This window comes from Papio anubis, chromosome 7, assembly GCF_008728515.1.
Source record: "Papio anubis isolate 15944 chromosome 7, Panubis1.0, whole genome shotgun sequence".
Classification (NCBI taxonomy): Eukaryota; Metazoa; Chordata; class Mammalia; order Primates; family Cercopithecidae; genus Papio; species Papio anubis.
Genome location: NC_044982.1, coordinates 32,074,807 through 32,102,443, shown reverse-complemented (window position 1 = coordinate 32,102,443; position 27,637 = coordinate 32,074,807). Strand labels below are relative to the sequence as shown.

The window sequence follows — 27,637 nt, the reverse complement described above, 5'->3', positions numbered from 1 at the left end:
TACATATTTGAAAATCTTGAGCTCAAAAGGAGAATTCACGGAGCCTGAAAATATCTCCATTATGACTTTTGAGGCATGTTCTCTCCACAGCTTCCACCCACGCCCCGCCACACACACACATATACACACACACACACCCAGAAGGTGACCCTCCCTGAGCGAGCGGCCAGTTCTGTAAAAAGCAGCTGGATGGGGCGAACCTTCCCTGGACCATCTGAAAAACAGCTTTGCCAGTCTTTCCTCTCTTTTCTTGCTTCATTGCTCCCAGCCTCTTCCTTTCAAACAAAAATCCTACAGGATTTAAGACGGCTAGATGCTATGAGCATAGCTACAAGCTTGAAATGTTATTCTCACTACTTTTTTAAGTCGGGGTTGGAAACTGCATACATTAGCATTTTAATGAGGCTGAATGCTGCTCCAGGCTCTCACCGACTTCTGTAGTTTTCTGAAAAGACACTGGATACCTTGCCTAACCCAGTACTCTGAAGTTTCCAAGCCAAGCTGGATGTTACCGCACTTGCCTATGCTCACATGCCCTGGAGACTGGTTCACACAGTGACTATAATCACAAGTTCTAAAGTCGAGCAGAGCTAGGCTGGAATCGCCCTTATCCTCGGTGTCCTCGTTGCAAAGTGGGAGTCATGGGAATACCCTCCTCACAGGGTCATGGCAAGGACTGGCAAATGTGCTGAAGATCTTCCACTCGCCCCTGGATCCCTCTCTATCCCACTCTGGGTCCTGGGAGGTTCCTTTGCCCTCTGCCTTCTGGTCCAATTCAGTCAGTGGGGAACTCTGGCAGGAGGTCAGAGGGCAGGAGAAGGGTGAGTGGAGGTGCAGATCCTCCCAACTCCCTCGTGACAGGTACTGCAGGTGAGCAGTGGCTACATTCCTACACCAAAGGCCACAGCCCTGTCCACGGCCCTCTCCTATAGCCTGAGCTACCCTGGGTTCTTATGACTGCTGGTCCCTTGCCCCTTTAGGCCTGGAGGGTAAGGGCTTGCCTACGTAGCTACCCTGGGATACTCCACCACTCTTCCTTGTTTTCTCTCGACCCTGCCGATGCTTTTGTAAATACATCGAGTGTGCCATCTCTTTCCTGCTGGAACTCTAACTGACCCAGACAAGACAAAGTATTTGCTATCGAGTACTGAGTTCTTACCTACTGACCCGGCACTTTATCCACTTTCCCTTGTGTTATTCTGACCACAGCCTTGCGTAGCCAGTGTTGGTATCATCAGCCTTTCACACTGAGACTCCGGGAAGTGAAAGAACACATTTGATAGCACGGCTGGGGAGTAACCGAGTCAAGTGGAACCGGGGTCTGTCTGACTCATGGCCCATGCTCTTAGCCACTGTGCCGAGCTGTCCCCAGTATTAAATTAGGTGGTGCCTGCAAACTGCCAGCTTATTCAATAAGGCTCCATCAATGGTGGGTTAGAACAATAACCACACATACAATCGAAAACACCCACAGTCCTAAATGTTACTCTAGCATAACCCTAACCCAATCCTGACCACAACCCTAAGATTAAAACCGCACCCTAATGCTGCACTACTAAAGTTATTCCTCTAATCTTACCCTAACCACCACCGTACTGTTAAATAGAATGTCACCCTAACCACAACCTTAGTGCTAGTCAATCTTAACCCAAACTTCCACCATGGTAACCATAATTCTAAGCACACCACTAAGGCCATGATGAGCTCTGGGGACCCTCTGCGCCCCTCTGCTCCTGGGTGCTGGTCCCTGTGCTATGCCATTTATACTCCACTATTTGGACACAACACAATTGACCAAAAGACATTTGTGCAACATCCATGTCCTGCATGTCACTGAGCTGGTGACTCTAAAGTGGGGACAGCAAGGAGGAAAAGAAAAGGGTAGGAATCTAGCACAATGCCTGAAACGTAACAGGGTGCACTAAATCCTACAGATGATGAAGATGGTGATGATGAAGATGATGATGATGAACTGGAAGAGGCAGCTTTTCCCATCACCGAGCTGCAGGCTCTGGGAGGACAGAAGGTGAATAGCTCATATCTCAGAGATTTGTTAAGGGCTGGACCTGGGGCTGGGCTGGGAGGAGTCCTCTCCTGAAACCAAACCCAGGATGCAGTCCATATATTCCTCAGCTCTGGGAGAATACTAAAAAAGGGAGTCATTAGGTTGTCATCAGAGAGTTTGAGCTTTCTTGGGCCAGATGTCTGCCTTCAGGCTCAAATGGGAGAAGGGGGAAGGTAGGAGGAAGTGTGTAGAAAGCAGACACCATTTCCCTTGAATCTACCCAGTGCCCCATGAAGGGAGCGGGAGGGGCCTCCTCCCCTGAGCACTCAGAGGCCTGAGCTGGGCATCCTCAACAACCAAGAGATGTCTGCTCTATGCCCAGCATGAGAAAAGGAAGAGGTTACTGGCTTTACCACTCAGAATAAGGAAGGCACACTGGTCCCCACCTTCCTCACAACCTCTCCTGGGACTTCTAGGCTCTGGATCAAAGCATAGCAAGACCATGTGCCCTGGGCTACATCTGCCCAGAACCAGAGTCTTTTTATCATGAAATAGAAATGTGGCCAGCCATGGCCTGCTCAGGGCCTGACCTCCATGGGTCTCAGGTATTTGTGTGGGTTGGAGAGATGCATGTTAACACTACAAAGCCCCAGAGATCCATCTCCCTTTCAGGGGAACCTAGAAGGGACCTCAACAGCCAAACCCAGCTGGAAAGGACTGCCTTGAAGCAACACGCTGTGTAAGGGAAATAGGAGACATCTCTCTCCTTCCCAGAAAGAAGCCAGGTCTAGTATCACCACATATAGCTGCACAGGCTGTGCACTGCACAACTCTTGGGTTACCTGTCACAGAGACTGTAATGTGAAGGACAACCCTTGGTGTTGTGTCCAACAGCTGAAAGGTCCAATGCAGAACAGCAGGCCTCCCTCCTCTGCCTGGCTGGAACACAGTGCTTCAGACCCATCTGGCCACTCCAAGTAGTCTCTGCTGGGCAGGGATGCACTGGGGCTGGCAGAGGTTAAGTACCAAGGGACCCTCCACAAACCTTAGTGTGGCCCATCCACATTTCTAGAACTTACCCTCTGCAACAGCAGGGAGACGGGGCGTGGGTGGTGAAGGAAGTTCTTGGCTGAGACAAAGGTCTCTTCCCATTCTCCTCAAAAAGCACAAGCAGGGCTTCCGCACCCTCAGACTTGGGAAAATAAAATCTCTTCCATTGGATCTGGCTGGAGGCCTACAGTGAGCATTCCTTTCTTCCTAGCCCCTCCGAGCCCTCCTTCTTCCAAACCCACAGTCCCAGGGAAGGGGAGTCCTGGGGGCTCTTCTAAGGCCCAAGAGATGGAAGAAACCAGGAGAAGACTCCTTTACAGCTGCCCACAACCCCCTGTCCAGACTCTCAGCACTCCTGAGGGTCTGTCAAGCCCACTCTCGCTGCCCTTGGGGGAGAGGCATTGCCCTCAGTTTGCCTGGCTTCAGACTCCCAGGGCCAAGGGGCACAGGGTGAGGAAGCACCACCCGTTGGGAGGGCTAGGAGAGCCCCTCCATGTCTGTGACATGCTAGGGGATGGCCTGAGCATCAGATCAGAAGGAAATGGCCCTGAGACCATCTCTTTGCTCTAGGAAGCAATAGAAGACACATTAGGACAGGGATGTCCATTCAGTGGATATTTAGTTAGTGAGGGCCTGCTATATGCTGGGCACCATTCTAGGAGCTTGAGATGTATCAGTGAACAAAACAAAGATCTCTGCTCTTGAGGAACAGGATAACTGGGAAAAATGGATTATATACAAATGTACTAAATAAGTAAATTATATGCTATGTTAGAAAGTGGAAAATAGAAAGTACTGTGGAAATAAAATGAGCCAGATGAAAGGACTCTCAAGTTGAGGGCTGGAAATATTAAATGTTGGAAAAATGGGAGACATCTCCCTCTTGGGAAGAAGCCAGGTCTGGGGTCACCACATGCAGCTGCACAGGCTGTACACTGTACAACTCTTGGGGTACTTGTCACAGAGAGTATGATAGGATGGAAGGACATTCCCTGTTGTTGTGTTAAGCTGGACACAACAGGGGATGTACTTCCCTAAGCTTAAAATTAAAAGATTTCCTTTAAAATATTTCCTCAAGGGCCTCATTGAGGAGCTTCTTCCTAAAAGTGGCTTCTGTACATGTAACCGGGCATGAGCGAAGGCCCAGCCCAGTGTCAGGACAGCTAAGAAGTAATAACAAGCATTTGTGAGGCACGTTAGAACCCACAAAGCAATCTTTCCCACATGCCTTAGTTAATTTTCTCAACATCCCAGTGAGGGGAGAATTAACCCTCTCGCTTTACAGATATAGGGACATTAATGCCTAGTGATGCTAAGTGGCTTGTTCAAGGTCACAAGGCCAGTTAGTAACTAAGAGACCAAAACTGGGTTTACTGATTCCGAGTCTATTCAAAATAGTTTTCAAGGTCCTAAGTATTGGGGGAATTCCAGAAAAACCCAAGGAGCAATTTTGGGAATCAGAGTTATACAAACAGGTCAGGGAAAAGAAAGAGAAAAGGCTAAAAAAAAAAAAAAAGAAAGAAAAAAAGAAAGAAAGAGAGAGAAGGGCTCAACCCTCAGAGGCCACCAAAAATTTGTAGGGTTGAGTTAACCCCGCAGAGAAACAGCACTCAGTGGCCATGAGGAAGTGGGTGACACAGCACAGAAGATGCAGGCTGCTCAGCCCTCTGCAAGCTTGCCAAGGTGTCAGGGACAGCAAAGGTCTGCCCTGGTGAGAGGCTCACATGTTCTTGTCACAACCTTGGAAACAGGCAAAGGGGAGAATGAGCACATTTCACCATCAGGGATGGAAAATGGCCAGGCTGGCTGGAATTCTAGACCATTAGTTTTTTTGTTTTTTTTTTTTTTCTTGAAACAGAGTCTCACTCTGTTGCCCATGCTGGAGTACAGTGGCGTGATCTCAGCTCACTGCAACCTCTACCTCCTAGGTTCAAGTCATTCTCCTGCCTCAGCCTCCCAAGTAGCTGGGATTACAGATGCGCACCACCAAGCCCAGCTAATTTTTGTATCTTTAGTAGAAACGGGGTTTCCATGTTGGTCAGGCTGGTCTTGCACTCCTGACCTCCAGTGATCCGCCTGCCTCAGCCTCCCAAAGTGCTGGGATTCCAGGCATGAGCCACCACGCCCGGCCGACCATTAGCTCTTGAGCTTAGAGGAGATCCACGCTAGCCCTCTGATTTACAAATGCGGGAACAAGCCCAGGAAGGGCAGAGGATTTTCCCAAGGTCTCCGAGCACCCGTTGGTCTCCTGGCACGTCCCAGCTGAATCAGAGAACCACCTTGGGTCCAAGGCTCTTGAATGAGAAGGAAAAAAGACAAACAGGGCCACGTAGCCCAAAGGAACAAGCAGAAGGCCCACCACAGCACACAGAAGCCCAGAGGGGAGGGTGGCAGCAGTGGGAGGGGCTGGAGCAGGAGGCAGGCTCAGAAGGCCAGGGCAGGCCTTCAGGCCGGCCCACAACCTAGTGGCCAACCTGCATCCTCCCTCAGTTTCCCCAGCTATAAGCCCAGACAGTGGGGTGCAGAAAAACTCATCCTGGCAAATGAGGTGTTCCACACTGATTTTTCATAAGCACATGGAGTAGGCAGGTAGGCCAAGAGATTTCAGGTTTATTGGACTGACTGTGTGGCAGACACCCCGCGAATCATGCTACATTATTTCAGTAAATTCTCCCAACCATCCTAGGAGATGGGCATTCATTTTCCCACATCAAGGTCAAAGGAATTGAGTTTCAGGGAAGTAAAGGAGCTTGCAAAGTTTGTGAGGGCATCAGGATTTACATTCTGCCTAACATCAAATTTAACCCCCTTGCCCCGGGCTCCCCTGACACACACACTGGGCCACCAGGCACCCTCCTCATGTCCCCTCCTCCAGCCACCAGACTCTAATCCTCAGGGCACCCAGCGCTGCCCCAGCCAGGAACCACTCTGCACTCCCCCATCACAGTACCACACAGCCTCCTTCCTGCCAGCCAAGCCTGAACTCGCCTCTAAGTTCATGAGACCCTAGTTCATGAGATGGGTCATCAGGAGGTCCATCCACAGCAGCCCTGCAGGGAGCCTTGTCCTGTGTCCTCCCTGACCCCCAGCCCTTTGCTGCTGCCACTGGGGGAAGGAGACACAATTTACAAGCTGCCACACTGAGGTCCCCATGCTGGGTGTCTGTTCCCAGCCGTCCTGTTCCCAGCACCTAGGTTTTGTGTGTGTGTGTGTGTGTGTTTTGAGACAGAGTTTTGTTCTTGTTGCCCAGGCTGGAGTGCAACGTCGTGATCTTAGCTCGCTGCAACCTCCGCCTCCCAGGTTCAAACGATTCTCCTGCCTCAGCCTCCCAAGTAGCTGGGATTACAGGCGCCCGCCACCACGCCTGGCTAATTTTTTGTATTTTTAGTAGAGACGGGGTTTCACCATGTTGGCCAGGCTGGTCTTGAACTCCTGATCTCAGGTGATCCACCCACCTCTGCCTCCCAAAGTGCTGGGATTACAGGCATGAGCCACTGCACCCGGCCCCAGCACCTAGTTTCTGAGTCTGCCTCGTCCCAGAGAAAACCCCTTGCCATTCTGTCAACAGGGGGTGCTACCTTCCCCACACCTTTGCCCCCAGGAAGGGATGCGTGGGTCTCCCCGGAAGTGGCTCTGGGGCAGCAATCTTTTGATAGTTCCCTCCATTCCCTCAGACTTAGAGAGACCACCCACTTGGAAGCAGAGTCCCTGTGCTCCCAACAGGAAAGTTAGTCAAGGTCTTGGGTGGAGGCGGGCAGCACTGCCACGGTAAACCTGCGGGCTCACTCTCAGCAGTAATAGGTTAAAGATCATGCCAAAAAGTGCCAACAGGGACCCTGTGGAGTCGTGGAGGCCGAGGCAAGGCGGGGTTCTGCTCTGAGGTAGGGAGCCTCTGCCTGGGTGACCAACCCACATGCAGGCACATGCTGCCACACGTGCCCAGCAGTCCTGGCACTCACCACCTGAGGTTGGACCTCCAACGAGAACTGCCCTGGTGCTCTGGCCCTTCCCTGTCTCCCGACAGACAAAAACTCAGAGAGATTAGTGCAGGCAGAGGACAGGTGCTGGAGATACCAGGCGGGGAAAGGGTAGGGACAGCCTCCCTCCCCTCTATGAGCCTCTCCTCACCAACAGAATGGCAACACTGGCCACCTGTTGCAGGGAGTTGTGAGATGTAAAACAAAATGAGTGTAGACAGCCAATTGTAGACGTTAAGTAAAATGGGTGTAGATAGCCAATTGTAGACGTAAAGCAAAATAGGTGTAGACAGTCAATTGTAGACGTAAAACCAAATGGGTGTAGACAGCTAATTGACTCAACCCTACTCTGGGCATGTATTTACTCAATGCTACAATGGGCTGAGTCATGCTCCAGGTGCTGGAGAGAGATCAACCAAGAAAAGAGAGAAAAATCCCTGTCCTCCCACATCTGACACTTTCTTGGGGTAAGAAGAAGAATAATTAAAATAAATAGGTAAAATACCAAAGACATTAGTGTTGCCGAGAAAAATAGCCAGGTGGGAGGTGGGGAGGGTGTGGAGGGTGTGGTTTTAGATGTGGTGGACAGAGAGGGCTCCACCACAAAGGAAAGGGGAGAGAAGCAGCCGCAGGAGTGTAGGGGGAAGAGTGTTTTGATGCGGGTTGAATTGTGTCCCCGCGGAAAGACATGAGTCCTAACCCCGGACCTATGAATGTGACCTTATTTGGAAATAGAGTCTTTGTAGATGTAATTAGTTAGGTTTAGATGAGGTCACACTGGATTAGGGAGGACCCTAAATCCAATGACTGCACTCTTATGAGAAGAAGACAACACAGGACACACAGATACACACAAGGAAGAAGGCCATGTGATGACTGAGGCGGGGTCAAGGTCATGCAGCTACAAGCCAAGGAAGGCCAAGGATTGCACCAGATATGCTAGCAGAGAGGCATAGAACCTTCTCCCTCAGATTCTCAGAGGGAACCAATCCTGCCACCTTGATTTTTGGATTTCCAGCTCCTGAGCTGTAAGAGCATAAATTTCTGCTGTTTTAAACCACTCAGTTTGTTATGGAAGCCTTAGAAAACTAACACAGGGGCCAGGTGCAGTGCCTCATGCCTGTAATCCCAGCACTTAGGCCAAGCCAGGAGGATTGCTTGAACCCAGGAGTTAGAGACCAGCCTGGGCAACATGGTGAAACCACATCTATAAAAAAACACAAAAATTAGCCGGGTGTGGCGGTGCACACCTGTAGTCTCAGCTATTTGGGAGGCTGAGATGGGAGGATCGCTTGAGCCCAGGAGGTCGAGGTTGCAGTGAGCTGTGACATTACACTCCAGCCTGGGTGACAGCATGAGACCCTGTCTCAAAAAAAAAAAAAAAAAAATTCCAGGGCTCCAGGGAGGGGGATAGCAAGTGCCAAGGCCCTGAGGTGGGAGCATCTCCAGCATGTTTGAGGAAGATACAGTCAGCTGGCAGAGCAGAAGCAGGATGAACATGGGCTGTGAGTGGTGAGGGTGGACAGTGGGGATGTCAGAAAGACTGTGGGGCCAGATCATGTAGGGCCACCCTTGTGGCAAGCCCTTGATAAAGAGGGAGCTTTTCCACTTTGGACAAGGGTCCCAGCTGGAATGTGCTGTAGTGAGTGGGTGTGGTTGGCCCCCATGATCTCCGTCCCTGGGGTTATACCTTTGAATATGTTATGTTAAATGGCAAAAGGAAATTAGGGTTTCCGATGGAATTAAGGTTGCCAATCAGTTGACCTTAAAATAGAGAGATGGTACTGGATTACCTGGTGGGCCCAGGGTCATGACATGGGCCCCTAAAAGTAGAAGAGGGAGGCAAGGGAGTGAGTCATGGAGAGAGACAGCCAAAGAGGCAGGCAGAGGGGAGACCCAAACACAGAGTCCACCTGCTGCTGCTGGCTTTGAAGATGGAGGAAGGTGGCCTCAAGCCAAGGAATGAGGGCAGCTCCTGATACGGCCCTCGAGTGACAGCCAGCAAGGAAATGGGGCCTCAGTCCTACAACTGCAAGGGACTGAATTCTGCAGATAACCTGAATGAGCAAGAAAACCGAGCCCCCTTAGAGCCCCAGGAGCCTGCTGACACCTTGATTTCAGCCTGGTGAGACCCGTTTCAGATGTGTGACCTCTACAGCTGTAGAGAAATAAATGTGTGTCGTTTGAACCTGCTAATTTTGTGATTGTGCGTCATGGCAGCCATAGAAAATGAACACAGTGGATAAAGAGGTGGGGTGTGCAGAGAGAAGGCGATCCAGAGGAGAGGGAGCGACCAGGCAGGAGCAGCCTGCTGGGAGCCACCATCACGGGGTCACAGCCCCCCAGACACACCCCAGCCACCCTACTCAGGGCTCAGCACTGCCCTTCAGGCCCCTTGTTGCCCATGTTGTGACCAAGCCTGCTTAGGCTTTTTTTTTTTTTTTTTTTTGAGACAGAGTTTCACTCTTGTCACCCTGGCTGGAGTGCAATGGTGCGATCTCAGCTCACTGCAACCTCCACCTCCGAGGTTCAAGTGATTCTCCTCGAGCCTGTGTAGGATGTCTCCAGGGCTCAGCCTCTAGGTCCTCAGGTCTGCACAAGGAGCAAACCCAGCGGAGGTCCCTCCCATTCTTGACACCTCCCCTTAACCTCCTCTCCCCTAGGGCTGGTGACAATGGTCCTGGTGGAATGACTGTATCCCAAGCCAGCCAAAGCCACTACTGGACCTGCTGACCCCTGAGGCTGAGTCTGGACTCTGATTTCTTCCCATAACAGGTCTACACCTGTTCTGTGTACATTGCATACACACACACACGCACACGCACACACACACACACTCCAGTTTCCTCTGCTCTTTGCCATCTCCTCCCATCCAACCAAGTCCTCACAGCAAAGAGATCCTGCCCAGTGACAGGAATCATGTATTGAACACTAACTCATATCAGGTACCACGCTAAGCGTTCTACTCACATGGTCTCATTTAATCTTTCCTGTCATCCTATCAGGTGGACACTATTGGCTCAGAGAGGTTAGGGTGAGTGCCTATTGACACACAGCTGGTGAGTGGTAAATCCAGAATTAGAACACACCAAAGCCTGGGCTCTAACCCTCATTACTCAAAATATGGTCCAGTAGCATCAGCATCCTGTGGGACCACATTAGAGTTGCTTATCCCAGACCTGCCGAATCAGAACCTGCATGTTGACAAGTTCCCAGGTGACTCACCTACTGGTTTCATTTTGAGAAGCGCTAGTCTAAACCACTGCTTTCCAAAGCCTGCTGGTTTTAGATTCTGGTAACCAGCCCTCTCCCCATCTCTCAAGGCCCTTCCCAGCGCCTGGCTTTTGCTCTCCAGGTAAGGCAGGCACTCTGCCCAGCCTTGGGAAAGAAGCCAGGACATGAGGCTCAAGGGAGTCTCCAGACCCCTCCAGCCAGCCCAGACAACAGCTGGACAGCATCAGTCCACGTCTGGCCCTCTGTAGGGCACCCTGCCTGCTGCCTGAGACACTCCTGGCTTCTCCCTCTGGTCTTCCTCCGGGACACAAGTCTCTCGGTCTCTGCCTGCCCTCCTAAAGGGGGCCTCTGGCCATCACCAATTCCTGCAGTGTTCCCCTCCCCAGACATTTGCCTCCCCAACTCCTAGAATGCCCCCTGCATCATGTCACCACCTCTATCTGGACACACAGGGCCTGTCCAAGTTGCTATCAGGAGACAGGCCAGCAACTGCTTGGGAAACCTGGCCAAGGTCACAGGAAATGTCTGACACCACCAGGCAAGCAGGATTTGGCCTCCTAAAGCAAAACACAGCTGGGCCAGCAGCTGGGCCAATAGCAGGGCGCTCCCAGATTTCATGGCATTGAGGCCCCAGGGCACAGAGAGACTAGGCTGGCTTGGAGGCTGCAGCTCATTAAGAACATCACAGTAGCCCCTGGCCAGGGAGCCTGTGAAAATCAAAGAGGACAGCCCTGCTGTGGGCCAGAGACGTCACCCAGGACCTCTGCCCTCCACTGCCCGTCACACACAGGAAACCTTCACTGGGGGATGGAAGGCTCACATTGCCCATCCTCCTGGCCTCGCAGCCTCCCTTCTCCCCATCACCTAGCCTGATTCATTTATCCATTTAACTTACACTGATTGAGCACAGAAGTGTACCAGGCATGGTGTTAGGTACCAGGGACACATTGGTGAATGAGCAGGACACAGTCCCTGTGAGTTCCCAGGTAGCTCCCGGTCCAGTGAGCAAATGGACAGACCATCTAAAGGCAGGGTGAAAAGTGCTGCGCTAGGGAAAGATGGAGCACCCACTGTGGGAACTGGCAGGGGCCTCACCTCCTCCTGCCCTCTGAGCAACACATGGGGTGGTGCCCTTGGCTGCAGGTACGGGCTGAGGGTCCAGTGCCAAGTGGGCCCTTTTGTTAGGCTAACTCTGTATTTTGGACCCAGTGTCAGAGCAAATATGGACTGAGCAGTTTTGATGGGCCAGGCACTGTTGGGGGAGCTGTAGAGAAATCCAAAGCACAGGCCACTGGGTCGACAAGCGGCTGCAGGTGCAGGGCACAGATGCACAGGATGTGTGCCAGAGAGTAAGTGCTGCGGGGGCCAGAGAGCCTAGTGAATGTGATTCACCTTGAAGAATGGGGAGGAGTCAGATGGGCAGCAAGATGTGACGGGGGACTTCAAATGACTCCGACTCAAGAGTGTGAGAGACAGAGTGACGTGCCCAGCAACCCCTGCTCCCAGCACACACCCTGCCCAGCAATCCCCGCTCCCAGGACACACCCTGCCCAGCAACCCCCGCTCCCAGCACACACCCTCATGGGATCAGTGCATCATAAATAAATGAATCCCACAAGCCAACAGAGATGGGCGAAGCTCCGCTGGAAGGACTTCGTGCCCACCCTGGCCCTGGTTGGCCCTTGAGTTGGCACCTCTAGTATTCCTCCAGGTGCCTTACACCAGGCTTACCACCTGGGACCCTCAGCTGGGACCGATCAGAACAAGGTACCCGCACTGCCCACCTGCTCACTGCCAATCCCAGGCCCTCATTGTTATCTACCTGGGGCCCCTTAGCTCTGCTCCTTGTTTCTGCCGCAGGACCTTTGGGCCTTGGCTGCAGGGTTTGGCTCTTCTGCTCTTGACCTTGGAGTTCCCTAGGCCCTTGACCTGAGTCCATCCTTTCTTTCTTCCTCCTCCTAGCTGCCCTTGGAAAACATCTACTTGGGTGCCCAGGGCCCCGGAACCCAGCTCACCAAGAGCCTGGTCTGCCTGACCTCACCTGCTCTCAGAGTCCCTGGACACCCTTAACCTCCTTTCTTTGCTCCTCCTGCAACTCAGCCACTCTCTCCAGACCTTTCCTGCTGGAACCTAACCTCAAGGTCAGCCTCCTCTGCCTGGTTCTCCTGGGCTCTGAAAGGGCAAATCCTCTTTCCCTTTAGTTCAGCAAGGCAGGGTTGCAACATTTCAGAAAGAACTTCTTAAGTAGGAAGCGAATGGAAAAACTAACCTGAAAAACTAAAAGGAAAACACAGTCCCCTAGAAATGGACTCATTTATAAAGTTCAGATTTCCTGTCCTGAGCTAGAAAAAGTCTAGCCAGATTGGCTGGCAAGCAGGCCAGGGAATCCTGCCCATGAACACTCTCCTTGTTCACTTTCCTTTCTACTCCCTTCTCCCACATGCTTCTTCTTCTCCCCTCTAAGGAGAGTGGCTGAAGCTGGGTGCTGAGGAAACTGGAGGGACACAGGGACCACAGGCAGAGGAGGAGGAGGTCGGGATGGGGTGTGGGAGAACGTGTATAAAGAACTTCCATGTGTGCCAGTCACTGTTCTAAGCACTTCCCTCATGTTGACTAATTTAATCTTTATGACAATTCATAACACAGGTATTATCATTGTCCCACCTTACTGATACAGAATCCGAGGCACAGAGAGGTAAGTGACTTACCTGGGGTTGCCCACCTGGGAAATGGCAAAGCCAGACTGTGAACCAGGAGGCCGTGGTCCCAGGTACATGCCCTCCTCAGCTTTATTTCAGGCACCTGAGGGCAAAGACTTCACTTCCCTCCTCTTTCCACCCCAGCCTGGCAAAGCCCAAGTCAGCCCCAACACCTACTCTCCTGCTCATATCTCTGGCCGTGCCAGGGAAAGCCAAGGAGGGTGGGGAGGAGGGAAGGGAAGACTGTGGTCTTCTCCACCAGCCTTCACCAAATGGTCCGAAGGAAGAAGCCCCTCCAGAAAGAGACTGAGCCCCAGATCCCGAGCCCCATGGAGAAGGGGTCTTACCCAGCTGGCGGCGACTGTGGTACGGGCGGCGATTGTGGTGCGGACGGCAACTGTGGTGCTGGCGGTTGTGCTCTGGCCAAGGTGCCGTCTCCGGCCGCACTGCTCCTGCGCAGGTTGGGTGAACGCTCGGCCCAGCGTCGAGGTGCCACCCTGGAGTTCTGGGGGTCAAACTCCTCATCGGGAATGACCTCCTCGCAGCGGGCTCCACGGAAACCGGAGCGGCAGACGCAGAGCTGAGGGCGGCTGCAGGAGCCCCGGTTCTGGCACGGCGGCTGGCACACGGCTGAGGACACAGGGAGAGAGGTGACAGCAGTGGCCATGGGGCGCTGAGACCACAGCTGCCCACTCCGTCCTGTCAGAAGTACCCTCCTGAGTGCTGCCAACCCCATCGCTCAAGCAGGAAGCCACTCTCCTGGCCTCAGAGGGCTCCCTAACCCATGCTTCTCCCACCTCTATCCACAGACCCCCAGGACGCATTCACCTCTGATCTTTGGACAACCAAAGACTGCGTGGCCAGCTGCAGAGTGGCTCACACCACCACGTCCCACAGAGCACCCTGAAGAGGAAGTGCACTGCCTGACACTGTGTCTATACTAAAATGTTCACTCCCACCAGACTGGAAGTCCCCTGAGGACAGACAGTGGCCCTGGAACTTAGAATAGGGACTGCCACAGAGTAGATTCTCAGTAAATATGGAGCAAATGAATGAATGAATGAGTCTCTTTGGTGGGAAAGGGCCCAACACTGGCCTGAAATTCAAGCGGTTTGAGTTGCTGGGATTTTCCTGTCACTCATGAACTCATGAACTGTGTGGTCTTGAATTCACTGAGCCTCTGTTTGCTCCTAAATCACAGGAGGGGTGAACTAAGGAGGTTAGAGGACCCTATGCGTCCTTCAAAGGCATATTCAGCTTGACAGTCTCTCCTCTCCTTCCCGTTGTTCTCCATCTCCTTAGCAAGGCAGAACTCCCGACTGCGCCAGAGAAAGCACGGTGGCCAGAACACAGCTGCCGGCATCACAGCCACTGCCGGCCAGGTAAGTCCTCTCCTCTGTGGGGCCTCCGTTCAGGGCTCAGGCTGTCTCTGGATTCTGCCTCCTGGGCTGTGGGTCCAGCCAGGGGCAAGGTGGAGCTGAAACCAGGCCTTTCTCCCGGTTAGCCCCGTGCAGCATTAGCCACCAGCTCCCCAGGCTGACTCCTCTCTTCACTATCCTTCATCCCCTTGCAAATTCCAGAGTCACATCCAGTGATTACTGGCCAAGGGAACATCCCATGCAGAGGCACACACTGGGATACGGAGTCCTGCCCCTCCCCCACCAGGACTTCCACTGGGGAACATGTGTGAGCCCGGGAAGCATGTCTGGCTCACACTGCACCCTCGAAACCCAACGCCTCATTCATTCATTCATTCATTCATTCATTCAACAAATAGCTGCTGAGCCCTAGTGAGTGCCAGGCACTGGGACAAAGTTCTTGTCTGCCTGGGGCTTGTGGTAGAGTAAAGGACACTAACAGGAAGCAAGAAAACAATAGCATGATGTGGCCTCAGGCAGTTTCAAGGGCTGTGAAGACAATTAACCCGGGTGATGCAGGGGTTCAGGCCCAACCAGGAGACTCAGATGGGGCGGCCAGGGCACCTCTCTGAAGAGAGAGATGGGAGCGTGCAAAGGAAGTGAACCCCCAAAGACCCGGGCAGTCTCCCAGGCAGAGGGCAAGGCAAAGACCGGGCTCTGGAGGCTGGAAGGAATGTGGTGTACTCGAGGAGTCGCCAGAGACCCAGGGAAACGAGGGTCTGCTGGCGGAGGGGGCGTAGGCAAGGTCAGTGAGGAAGAGGAGGCAGATACACAGACCTTGTCATCTCAGGAATCCTAAGTGCAACTGTGAAACTAGCAGGCATGGCTACCCAGACCAGATGCCTGGGTTTTGTGAGCTGAACTCTCCTTTCCGAGAAGAGCACCAGAATCCAAACCGAGGGCTGGCCAGGATAAACATCTCCAAACTTCCACCTGGCCCATGTCACAGAGACCTTCAGTGGTTCCCTGGTGTCTTCAGTATTCAAGTCCATAGACGAGCACTGAAGACCGTCCTGGTCTCATCCACTCTAACATTCCTCTAAGCCAACCTGCTCCAGTCGAGCTGGCCTGCTGGCTGTGGCCCCAGGTAGCCTCTGCTCTGTCTTCTCTCTGTCTTTGCATGTGCTATGTCCTCTCTTGTTTCCCACTTGCTCTCCATTTACCTGGCTCCTACTGTTCCCTCAAGACCAACTTCCCCATGCTGGACACCTGCCTCTCAGCAGCTGCTGCCTCCTCTGATTAACAGGAAAAATACTTGTGTTCGCCATTCACTGGGCATGTCCCGCATAGTGCCATTAGTTTTTGTTGTTGTTATTGTTTTTGTTGTTTGGTTTTTGTTTTTTGGTTTTTGTTTTTGAGACGGAGTTTCACTCTTGTTGCCCATGCTGGCGTGCAATGGCGCCATCTCAGCTCACTGCAACCTCCGCCTCCCGGGTTCAGGATGATTCTCCTGTCTCAGTCTCCCGAGTAGCTGGGATTACAGGCATGCGCCACCACACCCCACTAATTTTGTATTTTTAGTAGAGATGGGGTTTCTCCATGTTGGTCAGGCTGGTCTCAAACTCCCAACCTCAGGTGATCTGCCTGCCTTGGCCTCCCAAAGTGCTGGGATTACAGGCATGAGCCACCGCGCGAGGCCACTGCCATTAGCTTTTTTTATGCACATGTCTCAATTTCCTGACTCATACAGTCAGCTCCTTGAAGTGTAGTGACTATCTCTTACACCTCGTTGTATCTTTAGCTCCTAACATATGCCTAACAATAACACCATTATTATTATTTTTATTATGGCGGCTACTCTCTGATGAGTGCTGACAATAGCCCTGGCACCATGCTCTGCATACACGCTCTCACTGAAGCTTCTCAACAATCCTATGCAGCAGGTGTGACTATGATTCCCATTTTACAGATAATGCTGCTGAAGCTCAGAGAGGTTAAGAGACTTGCCTGAGGTCACCCAGCTAGTTAATAGTGGAGCCAGGATTCAAATCCAGTTCTGTGTGACTGAGAAGCCCAGGCTCTTTCCACCCCACTGACTCCCTGAAGGGTGGGCATGGTTCTTCCTCTTCCTCTCTACTATCTCTGAGCCTTGGCCCAGAGCTGATAAGGAAACAAAGGGGATCTGTTGGCTTCAAGTCAGCCACCAAATGCACCCTTGGGAATTCTGCCTTGAGAAACTGCACATCCCAATTGGCCCTGACAGTGGAGACCCCAGGACCCCACACCCTTCCAAAGCCCACACAGAATTTTTAAATAATGATGGAGGATGTATGTCAGCTCATGGGTTTACCCAGTGAGCATTCGTAGAGCACTCACTGGGTGTGAAGCTTGTGATACTGTCTCTAGTACACTGTCTGACATGGAAAGTAGAACACACAGGTTATAGGACAAGTGCTACGCCAGCTGGACCCTCTAACCCAGGCTGAGGCAGGCAGTAGGGAAAGTCAGGGAAGGCTTCTTGGAGGAGGTGATGCTGACCAGAGACACAAAGGATGAAAAATTGGACATTGTGCACCAAGGGCACTCAAGACCAGTCTATCAGCAGAGAGTGTGGGAAATAACAGGTTTTAATAGCATTCCAACCACAAGTTGGGCTGGGAGGCCAGAGCATTTTTCCTCGTGCCCAGGCACCACTTCCAGGCAGGCTCCAGGCCTCTAGGTAGAACCATGTCAGAATTGCAACCCAGAGCACTTCCCCAAACACAAACTGCCACCATGGCAGGATTTTGGCCTGGCCACCCCTCTATCTGCCCAAGCACACTTTGTCCTCACCTGACCACCTGCCAGGCCCCTGTCACCACCACCACAGGAAACATGGTTAGCTGGGGCCAGCCCAGCAGCCACGTCAGTGCTAGTGAACGTGGAGGAAGCAGATGTGCCCAGGGCAGGTCTCGGCCTTGGGGATTTTTTAGGGAGGGAATAGAATGGGAAGGCCTGAGTGATTTCCCACATAGACCCACACCTCTCTGCCACAGAGACCCAAAGGCTGGCATGGGTGAGAGGAAGGTCATGCAGCTTCCACCTCTGAGTGTGTGGTCCTTGCCCCGAGGATGGCCTTTGGAAAACAGTCTAGCTTCCATCCTTCCCCTCCTGAGCCCTGAGAACAGCCCATCCTTCACATTAACAATAAGATCCTTCATACAAATGGCCAACAAATATACGAAAAAATGTTCAACATTACTCATCATCAGGGAAATGCAAATTAAAACCACAGTGAGATACCATCTTATCCCAGCCAGAATGCTCATTACTAAAAAGTCACAAAACAATTGATGTTGGCACAGACATGGGGAAAAGGGAACACTTATACACTGCTGGTGGGAATGTAAATTAGTGCCGCCCCTATGGAAAACAGTATGGAGATTTCTCAAAGAACCAAATAGGTCAACTATTCAATCCAGCAATCTCACTACTGAGTAAAGGTGAAGAAATCATACTATCAAAAAGACACCTGCGGGTGTATGTTTATTGCAGCACAATTCACGATTGCAAAGATATGGTACCAACTAAAGTGCCCATCAACCAATGAGTGAATAAAGAAAATGTGGTGAAACCCTGTCTCTACTGAAAATGCAAAAAATTAACCAGGTGTGGTGGTGGGCGCCTGTAATCCCAGCTACTCAGGAGACTGAGGCAGAGAATCACCTGAACCCAGGAGTGAGCCAAGATTGTGCTACTGCACTCCAGCCTGGGCGACAGAGTGAGACTCCACCTCAAAATAAATAAATAAATAAATAAATACATACATACATAAATAAAAGAAAATGTGATATATATTCACCATGGAATATTACTCAGCTATTGAAAAGAATGAAATAATGACTTTTTGCCGCAACTTGGTTGGAGCTGGAGGCCATTATTCTAAGTGAAGTAGCTCAGGAATGGAAAACCAAATACATGTCATCATTTACAAGTGGGAGCTAAGCTATGGGTATGAAAAGGCATACAGAGTGATATAATGGACTTTGGAGACTCAGAAGGGAAAGAGTGGGAAGGGGTGTGGAATTAAAAACTACATATTGGGTAAAATGTACACTACTCAGGTGATGGGTGCACTAAAATCTTAGACTTCACCACTAAACAATTTATCCATGTAACCAAAAACCATTTGTTCTCCAAAAGCTATTGAAACATATATATATATACACACACACACACATATATATATAAAAAATACCTTTCACTGTCTAGAAATCCAAGATCCCAAACCCTGTGAGCCAAGCCCCTGTGGCTCGCCATGACTCACTTAGCTCTGGTTCTGCCTCACTTGCTAATAATGCATTCCGAAAACATTTAGTGAGCACCTGATTTTGATCAGACTGGGTGCCGAAGGCAGAAAGGTGAACAAGACTGAGCCCTGCATAGGGGGAAGCCCTGGCTAGTGGGGGTTCCCACACTCCTAGAATCCATTTTCCAAGCAGGGAATTAGGTCCTCAGTGAGGGTTAGGGCTGGCAAACTTTGGTTGGTACAATGAACAAACAGCTCATGGGAAATGAGTGGTTAGGGGGTAACTGCGGAAATGGCATTTAATATACAATAGCCTAGTAAATCAAGTTCTAAAAGGCTTCCAAACCAGCCAGACGTGTTGGTGGGAAAAACCCCCTCAGGAAGGTAACCCTTCTGAATCAACCATGTAGGATGCTGTGCAGAGGCCCGATCTGCTGAGGCACAGCCTCCAACAAGTTTCAGGTTTTTGGAGGTTTAGAACCAGCTCTCGCTGGCTTCACTCACACTCGCATCCCCTCTTGTTTTCACAAGTCTCAGCAAGATGCCGACCGGGCTTCCTCACGGAAATGTAAGCATTGTGTTTTGAGCTGAGTGTTTGCGTTACGGAACTGGAGTATGTAGACTCCTGTCCTCTCTCTCCACTCCCCCGAAAGTCACCCCTAAATGGTCCATGATGGTGGCTTCCAGTGCCTGTCTATGAATGGGACTGTTCTGACAGTTTTTACTGGTCTGCCATAAAGTCAGGAAAAGAAACCCTTTCCTGGGTTGTTTCTTTTTCATAGGCTGTATTTTTCCCATCTAAAGAGTGTCTTTTGCGATGATGTCTTTTCTATATTTTTGGAGTTAAAATGTTCTTTTTAATTAAAGGTGATGGCAAGTGGTAATTAGCTTTGTTTCTTGTTTTTTTCCTAATGGCTTCACTTGGAAAAATGAAAAGCTGGCCACTGTAGGTTGGTACTTAAGATATTTTTGGAAACATTACTGGTGCATGAAGTCCAGTGACCCTTTGGGAGGGAGGGGCAATCGTGGTCATGTGTCCTTTTGTTTAAAGGAGGCTGAAGTGAAACATTCCTATTCCAAATGAGCACGATTTCAAAACTTAAATATCCAAAAGGAAATCAGCCGTCTCAGAACCTCCAGTGGCAGAGGCTATTGCTTAAAACAAAAAAAGGAAATGCTGAGGTCCCAGAAGAGGCAGTTCCATGCAGTGCTGTGGGAATTTTAAGAGAGAAAACCTCCATCCATGGTGGGCCAGCGAGTTTCATGCCTCCAATTTTTCCTCAACAGTAGAGATCCTAGAGGTGGGTGCAATGGCTCATGCCTGTAATCCCAGCACTTTAGGAGGCTGAGGCTGGAGGACTGCCTCAGTCCAAGAGTTGCCCAGCCTGGGCAACATAGTGGGATCCCATCTCTACAGAAAAAAATCTTAAAAGTTAGCTGGGTATGATGGTGCCCACCTCTAGTCTTAGCTACTTGTGAGGCTAAGGTGGGAGGAATCACTTGGACTCAGGAGTTTGAGGCTGTAGTGAGCCATGATGGCGCCAGTGCACTCCAGCCTGGGCAACAGAGCAAGACCCTGTCTCTAAAAATATATATAAATAAGTGAAAATTTAAATGAGTAAAGATCATGCCTTATACTTGAGAAATCAACCCAGTATGGGTTATGTGGCTCTAATGAATCTCCACTTGATTATTGGTCCATTTATCGAGCATGATACCGTGATGTCCACATTTAGCCTCCGGGAGTTGATCTGCAGAAGACGGAATACCCCCCCGCCCCTGGGACAGTACCCTCAGACAACCGGAAGACTACACTGTCACGTAGCCTCCTCACGCTCGCTTGCCAATGTCGGTCTTTAGCCATTCATAATTTGGGCTCCTCCGGGATCCTTTCTTTTCCGTACCCCCTCGCCCGCTCTTCACTGAGCATTAGAGGGGTGGAAAGTCCCAGCTTTGGGTGTTCGGCTCTGTGGAGGCAGCAGGACGCCAAAAGGCGAGGGGAATAAAAGAAAACTCCTGAAATTGCTTTAAAAGCAAGAAATAAAAGGCATTGTTCCCCTAATCCCCCCATGTTCCTAGTTGAGCCCCTTCTCCCCTCACTCTACCCCAGAACAGTCAACAAAGGTTTGCTCAGATTTTCCACACAAAACCCCTACTTTTGGCAAGGGACCAAACTCAGAATGGGCAGGCCTGGGAGAGATTCTAGAAACAGCCCTCCCGACCACCCCATGCAGGCTGCTCCTACCATTTGCTCGGAGCCCCTGCTGATTAGCTACTGGGTAGTAGCAAGAACACGGGGTGGGGGGCAGGAGGATTGGTTTGGTTTGACCCCAGCTCTGCTACATCTCAGCTGCATGACCCTGGACACATGTCATCTCGCTGAGATGTCTCCACCAGTGTGTCAGTGGCCTCGTCCACGATATGGGGCTGATAATTCCTGCTTCAAAGAGCTGTTGTGAGTCTCAGCTGAGCACCTGGACGTGGGCGTACTTTGTTCTCTCTAAAGCTGTGCTGTTCAAGAGAGTCTCACACTGTAGCCAGGAACTGTATGTGGTTATTTAAATTTAAATGGATACAGATTAAATAAAATTTAAAATTCAGTTCTTTCAGTCTCACAAGCCATATTTCAAGTGCTTGACACCCACATGTGGCTCACGGCTACCACAATGGACAGCAAGATACAGAACATTTCCATCATCACAGGAAGTTCCACTGGCCACCACAGCAAAGCTTAAAACAACAGCAAAACAAATCACTCCCCCAGAAGCAAGAGGGCCTCTGAGCTTCTCAGCTATGACCCTTTCCCCAGGAAAGGGCAATGTCAACTCAGGCCCTTAGGATAAAAATCTAATCTAGTTTATAGGGTTGTTGTGAGGATTAAAAATTAACAATATGAAGTGCTTAGAATCGTACCTGGCACACAGTAAGAGCTACCGAGTTCATATCATTCATCCCCAAAACCAACTCTATATAGATTGTTATACCCATTTTATGGACGAGGCCCTGTGGCTAGAAAAGGTCCAGTCACTTGCCCCAGGACACAGAGCTGAGACTCAAACACGTCTCCAGGGATCAGGCCCTGGTTACAGAGATGAACAACCAAGGGCTGTGGGGCTGGGTGGGGACTGCTTTCCAGGTGTCAAATATAGCCAGGCCCCTCCCCACCCCCACCCTACCCCCAGGCAAGGCGTTTGTCATCAGCTCTCTTTCCTGGGCCCCAGAGACACCTTCTCATCTATGACCGTTAGATAGAGGAGGCAGAGACTTCAGGGTGGGCCCCTCCAGCCTCTCCCTCTTCAGTGGCTTCCAGTGCCACCCACTCTGGTCTGGGGGAGGAACTTCAACTCCAGACTCTGGGCCCAGCTCTTCCACTCCTGAAGCTCAGCTGCTTCCCAGGTTAAACCTCCATTTTCCCTAAAATCTGTGCCAGTGGGATGCTAAGACCCTATCCACTGAGCCACTCAATGCCCTCCTCAGGTCGGCGCCCTGCCCCCTTTCACAGCTAGAGGCCTTCGCAGATGGAACAGTTTGCACCTCATCCATAGGATTTACCTCAGACCTCCCTGGGCACCCGACTTGGACCCCCACCTGGAGACCTCAGTTTGCTCCTGGAATCTGCTTACTGGGGGGTCCACCTGTGGCCCTGAGCTGTTTCTCCACAACCTTGACTTTTGGTTTCCAGGGGAGGGACCCTGATGTCAGAGATCCCCTAGCCCAGGGAATCCCTGTCTGGCTCACACGCACCCTCGGAATCCACCCTCGGAATCCACCTCAGAATCGCTCTCTCCACTCTCAAGCTCTGCCCAGGGGCTGTGTCTCCCAGGCCCTGACTGAGGGCCCAAGCCCCTAGGCTGTGGGAGAAGTCAGGGCCTCAGGGGCTACCCAGCTCCCATACAGCTGTGCCGGGGCCACGGCTCAGGACGGCTGGAAACCGCACTGGGGCTCCGGGGCCGGCCAAGTGCCCAGCTCCAAAATAGCAGTTGTGTTCACATAAAAGCTCCTAATGAGAGAAAGATGCCGTTCTTGGCCCCTCACTTGCTCTCTGCAGACGCTGTCTGGCAGGCCAAGCGGGCCTCTACCGTTTGGCGGCTGGAGGGGAGGAAGGGGAGGTGTGAGTCAGACCTTGGCCCCCAGCCCTTCAGCATGGACCGCCCTGTTAATTGCATTAACAAATGCTGCAAGGCTGGGCCAGGTGGGGGCCGGGGAGCCGCGGGGCCAGGGGCTGGGGCAGAGAGCAGCCCCAATCCCACTGGCTCCAGCAGGCATGAGGAGGAAGACTCTGGGCCCAGTTCAGGGCTGAGAGGCCTAGGCTCCTCTCCAGCTGCTGCCCCAAAGCAGAGAAGAGTTGCCTAACCATCCCCACAGTCCCAAGGCTTGTCTGGGAGGAAGCCTCAGTGCCAGAGGGGCCCCAGGACGGGCTGGGAGGGGTCCCTGGGGATGAGTCTTTTCTAGAGAAGCAGCTTCCAGGGGAGACAGTTCTAGGCTGGAGTGGATCCAGCCACCCTCCCACGGCAGCACCAGCCCCACACCCAGGCCCGGGATGGTCGGGAAGGATGAGCACACCACTCCAAATACTGACAACTCAGAGAGGCCAGGGCAGGGGCATGAAGGACAGTGTGGCCCTGCAGTCAGAGACCCGTGTTTGAGTTCTGACTGCGGGACCTCACCTGGGGCCAGTTTCCTCACCTCTGTGGGCCTCAGTGTTCTTCTCTGGAAAATAGTAAGGCATTCAAATGCATGACTTGCCAGGATGGTAAACAAGAGAGACTGTCCTTTAGGGGCTTCCAATTTAGTCAGAGGGACTGTCACTCAATAGGTAAACAAAGAAGTGGAGCAGGATGGACGTGATGGCTCATGCCTGTAATCCCGGCACTTTGGGAGGCCGATGCGGGTGGATCACCTGAGGTCAGGAGTTCAAGACCAGTCTGGCCAACATGATGACACCTCTCTACAAAAATACAAACATTAGTCGAAACATCTCTACAAAAATAAAAAAATTAGTTAGGCGTGATAGCACACACCTGTAATCCCAGCTACTTGAGAGGCTGAGGGAGAACTGCTTGAAGCTGGGAGGTGGAGGTTACAGTGAGCCGAGATGATGCCATTGCACTCCAGCCTGGGTTAACAGAGCCGGACTCTGTTTCAAAAATAAATAAATAAATAAAAATAAAAACAAAGAAGTGGAGCAGAACTTGGTATGTGAGGGATGGAAGAGACAGTCGAGGGCCCAAGATCCAGAAGAACAAGGCCAGTGGGGGCCACTCAAGCCAGAGTGGCCAGGGCAGCCCTTCTGAGGGGGACACCTCAAAACAGAGACGGGGTAGATGACAAGGGCCAGCCGCACAGAGAGATGAGGGGGAGCAGAAACAGAGGCAGCAGCGTGTCCACCGGCCTAGAGACCAGTGGCCCGGGCTGCACTCGGGGAGCTGGGTGAGTGCAGAGACACCGCAGCAGGAAGGTTCAGGTGGGATGTGTTGAGGACGGCAGGGAGAGCGGGCAGCAGGCTGCAGTGTCATCCAGGAGAGCTGTGACAGGGCCCTGGCCCAGAGAGGCAGCAGGGAAGCAGGCAGGTCCATGAGGGACTGAGGAAGTAAAACAAACAGGGCTTGATAATGGGTTGATGTCAAAGCCTGAGTGAGAGGAAGGTGTCCCAGTAGCCCCTGGGTGTCTCGCTCGAGCAGTCAGGTCGATGGGGGTGCCAGTTAACAGAGTGGGTAAGACCTGCACGGGGGAGTTAGCTCAGAGGAAGGGAAGTCACGAGTTCATTTTAGACAAGTTGGGATGAGGATGTCTGGGAGGCATCAAGCGCAGATGTTGAGCAGGCAGCAGACGCGGAAGACTGGTCAGACGAGAGGCCTGGCAGAGGATTCATGTGAATCTGGGCGTCATCGGCCCAGAGACGATGTTTACATCCCTGAGGAGGCAGCAGATCGTTCCGGGAGCAATGCAAAGACAAAGAAAAGAAGAAGACCCCAGACTAAGTCCTGGGAAACCCACAGTTTAGTAGTGAGCAGAGGAGAAGCAGCAGCCAGGGACACAGGAGGGGACCAGGACAGAGAACACCATGAGGGTTTGAAGGAAGATGGCAGCGTTTGGCACATCCAGGCAGAGTGAGCCCCGGGCATTACTGTAAGTATTGCATGTCAATTGTCAGGCACAGTGCCTGCCGGCACTCAATACCCAGGGGCGGTTCATGCTCCGCTTGGCTCCTATGGCCCCCCTCTTTGGGGTGAGGGACTTGGAAGGTCTGGGGAAAGTCCTGGGGAAGCCCAACATTAAGACGTCAGGTAGAGAGGGAGAAGCCAGCAAAGGAGACTGAGAAGAGGCAGCTGGGGATGGAGGGAGGAAGCTGCCAGTCACCCATGCCATCATTTGCCCACTCGGCTCTTTGATAAACAGGCCCCAAGCACGTACAAAGGACACAGGTGTGGAGAGAGGGCCAGGCACTCCACTAGTGTCAGCAGGACACAGCACCTGGCTTCAGGAAGCTCCCAGTCAAGGACATCTCCTAATCACCTCGTTGGACAAAGAGCCTCAGGGTAACCTGCTCCCCAGGAAGATCTCCCCAAGAAGGGTACCCCCATGCAGGCGTAAGAAATGGACAGGGTCTCTTGATGAGACTGCACCCTACATATCAGCTGGGTTCCACTGAGGTCATATAATTATTCCCCTTCGCCATCTCCCACCTTCCTCTCCACCACTCCCTGCCAACTTCGGAGTCCCCACTGGATGGTTCATCTGGAGATGAGACTTTCCTGGCTTCTGGAAGGTGCTAACCAGTTAGTGAAGATGAAAATCCCTCCTTTGCCCTGACCCCTTTTCCTAAGGCTTGTTAAGCATTTCCCATAGCAAGGTGCTGGGCTCACCGCTTTACACGTATTATTACCTCACGTAAACATCTCATTCTTATAACTACACTAGGTACTACTCTTGTCCCCATCTGACATATGGCGAAACTGAGGCAGAACCATCAACAACTTGCCCAAGATCACCGTGCTAGTAAGTTATGGAGCAAGGGTTTGAACTCAGGGAGTCTGACTCTGAAGCTGGGGCTCTTAGCCACCTTGCCACAGTCTTCCACTTTGGGATGTGGTTGGCATGAACGGGGCAAACAGGCTCTCTCAGGGAAGCCAAGGAGGAGCTCAGATCAGGAGAGACAGGGTTCTTGTAGGACTGAGATGGGGACTTGGGGAAATGCCATTCCATTGCCCATGTGATACACGCAGAAAAATCCTCAGACCCACTCCAGCGTCTCCATCCCCAGGATCCCCTGAACACTGTGGGGAGTTTCTGGAAAGGTCGATAGAACTTGGGCAGCAGAAAGGGCTATCTCAGCACAGGGCTGGGGGAGGCCATGTATTATTCAGTATACACTTATGGACCCTTCACCTTGTACCCAGCATACTGCCTGCTGGGGGTGGTGAGATGCAGTCCCTGCCCTCAAAATCAAGGCCAAACATGTATACAGTGCATCACACATGCCGGGCCTTGAACTAAACATCTGACCTAAGTGACCTCATTTGTTCCTTACAACTCTGGGAGACAGGGCCCAGTGTTGATCCCGGTTTACGGAAGAGGAAACCAAGACACAAAGACTTTAAGCAGCCTGCCCATAGCCCCTCAGCCACGTGGTGGAGCCGAGAGCTGACATTTAAATCCAGGCAGTCCAGCATGGTCTCCTGATCTAGCATTAAAATACCAGCTAAACTTAGCTTGCGCCAGGCTGTCTACACACATTTACTCATTTATCAGAAAGCACAGAGCTAAGCCCTTGCGCTCTGGAGCCAGGCTACCTGGATTCATGTCTGGGCTCTGCTGAGTCTCAGTAGCATAACTCGGACAGAAAGCCAACCTCATTTATAAATGGGGATAAAAATCCAAAGTAGCTTATAGGGTTGTTGTGAGGATTAAAAATTAACAATATGAAGTACTTAGAATCATACCTGGCGCACAGTAAGAGCTATCGAGTTCATATCATTCATCCCCAAAACCAATTCTATATAGATTGTTATACCCATTTTATGGATGAGGCCCTGTGGCTAGAAAAGGGCCAGTCACTTGCCCCAGGACACAGAGCTGGGACTCAAACATGTCTCCAGGGATCTGGTGCCAGAATCCAAAGTACATGCTCTTAATATCGAGCCTTGCTGCTGGGGGCAGGCGTGAGAGAGTAACTTGCCTGCCCTCTCCTCGACAGCTGCAGGGATTCTCTTCTGTCCTCCCCAAAGCAGCCCCAGCCCCTGTGCGTCCAGGCTGAGATAAAATGAGAAGTCTAGGGAGTATTCAAATCCCCTTCCCCAGTTGGGGTGGGGTTGGGCAGGAGCCAGTCTGGGAAGAATGGACAGTCTTCCAAAAGCTGCAACTATAAACAGGACGCTGTCACTCCACACCCTCCAGTTCTTCCCCTCTGCTGGGCAGGGCCCGGCAGGCCGCAGTCAGCTGCCTCCACAAATACATAAACACATAAATCCCAAGAGAGAGAGCTGGCAAAGCCACAGAAGGAAAGGCAGATACCAAGACTGGAGGAGGATTCGGCGGCCCAGCTTTAGCCCCCGCCAAGGTGGAAGGATGGGCTGGGCTTCCAGCAATGGGCACCTGCAGAACAGGGCAGAAGGAGGGCAGGCCTGGGAGACGGACTAGTGTGTGACAGTGACCTGGGATGGATTCTGCTAGAGGGAAGAGAGGGCAACTGAGCAGGAGCCAGCACTCCCTGTGCATGGGCAGTGGGTTGGGCCCGCAGATATCCGGGAGAGACTGAGTCTCCCCGTGGTTCTGGCACTAGACTTTACCCTTGGCAGTGGCGGATGTCGGCCCCCATCTCTCACCGGCCCAGGAAAGCATCCCTTCATGTGTGAAACTGCTAGAACAGAATCATGAACATTCCCCGACATTGGCAGTCTCTGCCCCAGCCAGGAGGGCAGCTGTTGGGAGAGGAGAGGGAGGTGCAGAGCCACAGGGGTGGGGGAGAGCCAGCTGACGGGGTGTGGAGCCAAGAGCTCCCCCTTCTGCGGAGCTCTGGACGAAGC

At 51.9% G+C, this 27,637-nt stretch overlaps 1 protein-coding gene across 2 annotated transcripts in view; it reads right to left on the bottom strand.

The window, feature by feature from the left end:
- The window catches only part of LTBP2 (latent transforming growth factor beta binding protein 2), a 115,079-nt gene that overhangs the window by 74,643 nt on the left and 12,799 nt on the right, over nt 1–27,637 (bottom strand). For both annotated transcript variants that reach the window (XM_003902048.5, XM_009211959.4), the window contains exon 3: nt 13,313–13,595. In XM_003902048.5, the coding sequence (XP_003902097.1) occupies nt 13,313–13,595 (283 nt within the window). The remainder of the gene's footprint in view (nt 1–13,312; nt 13,596–27,637) is intronic.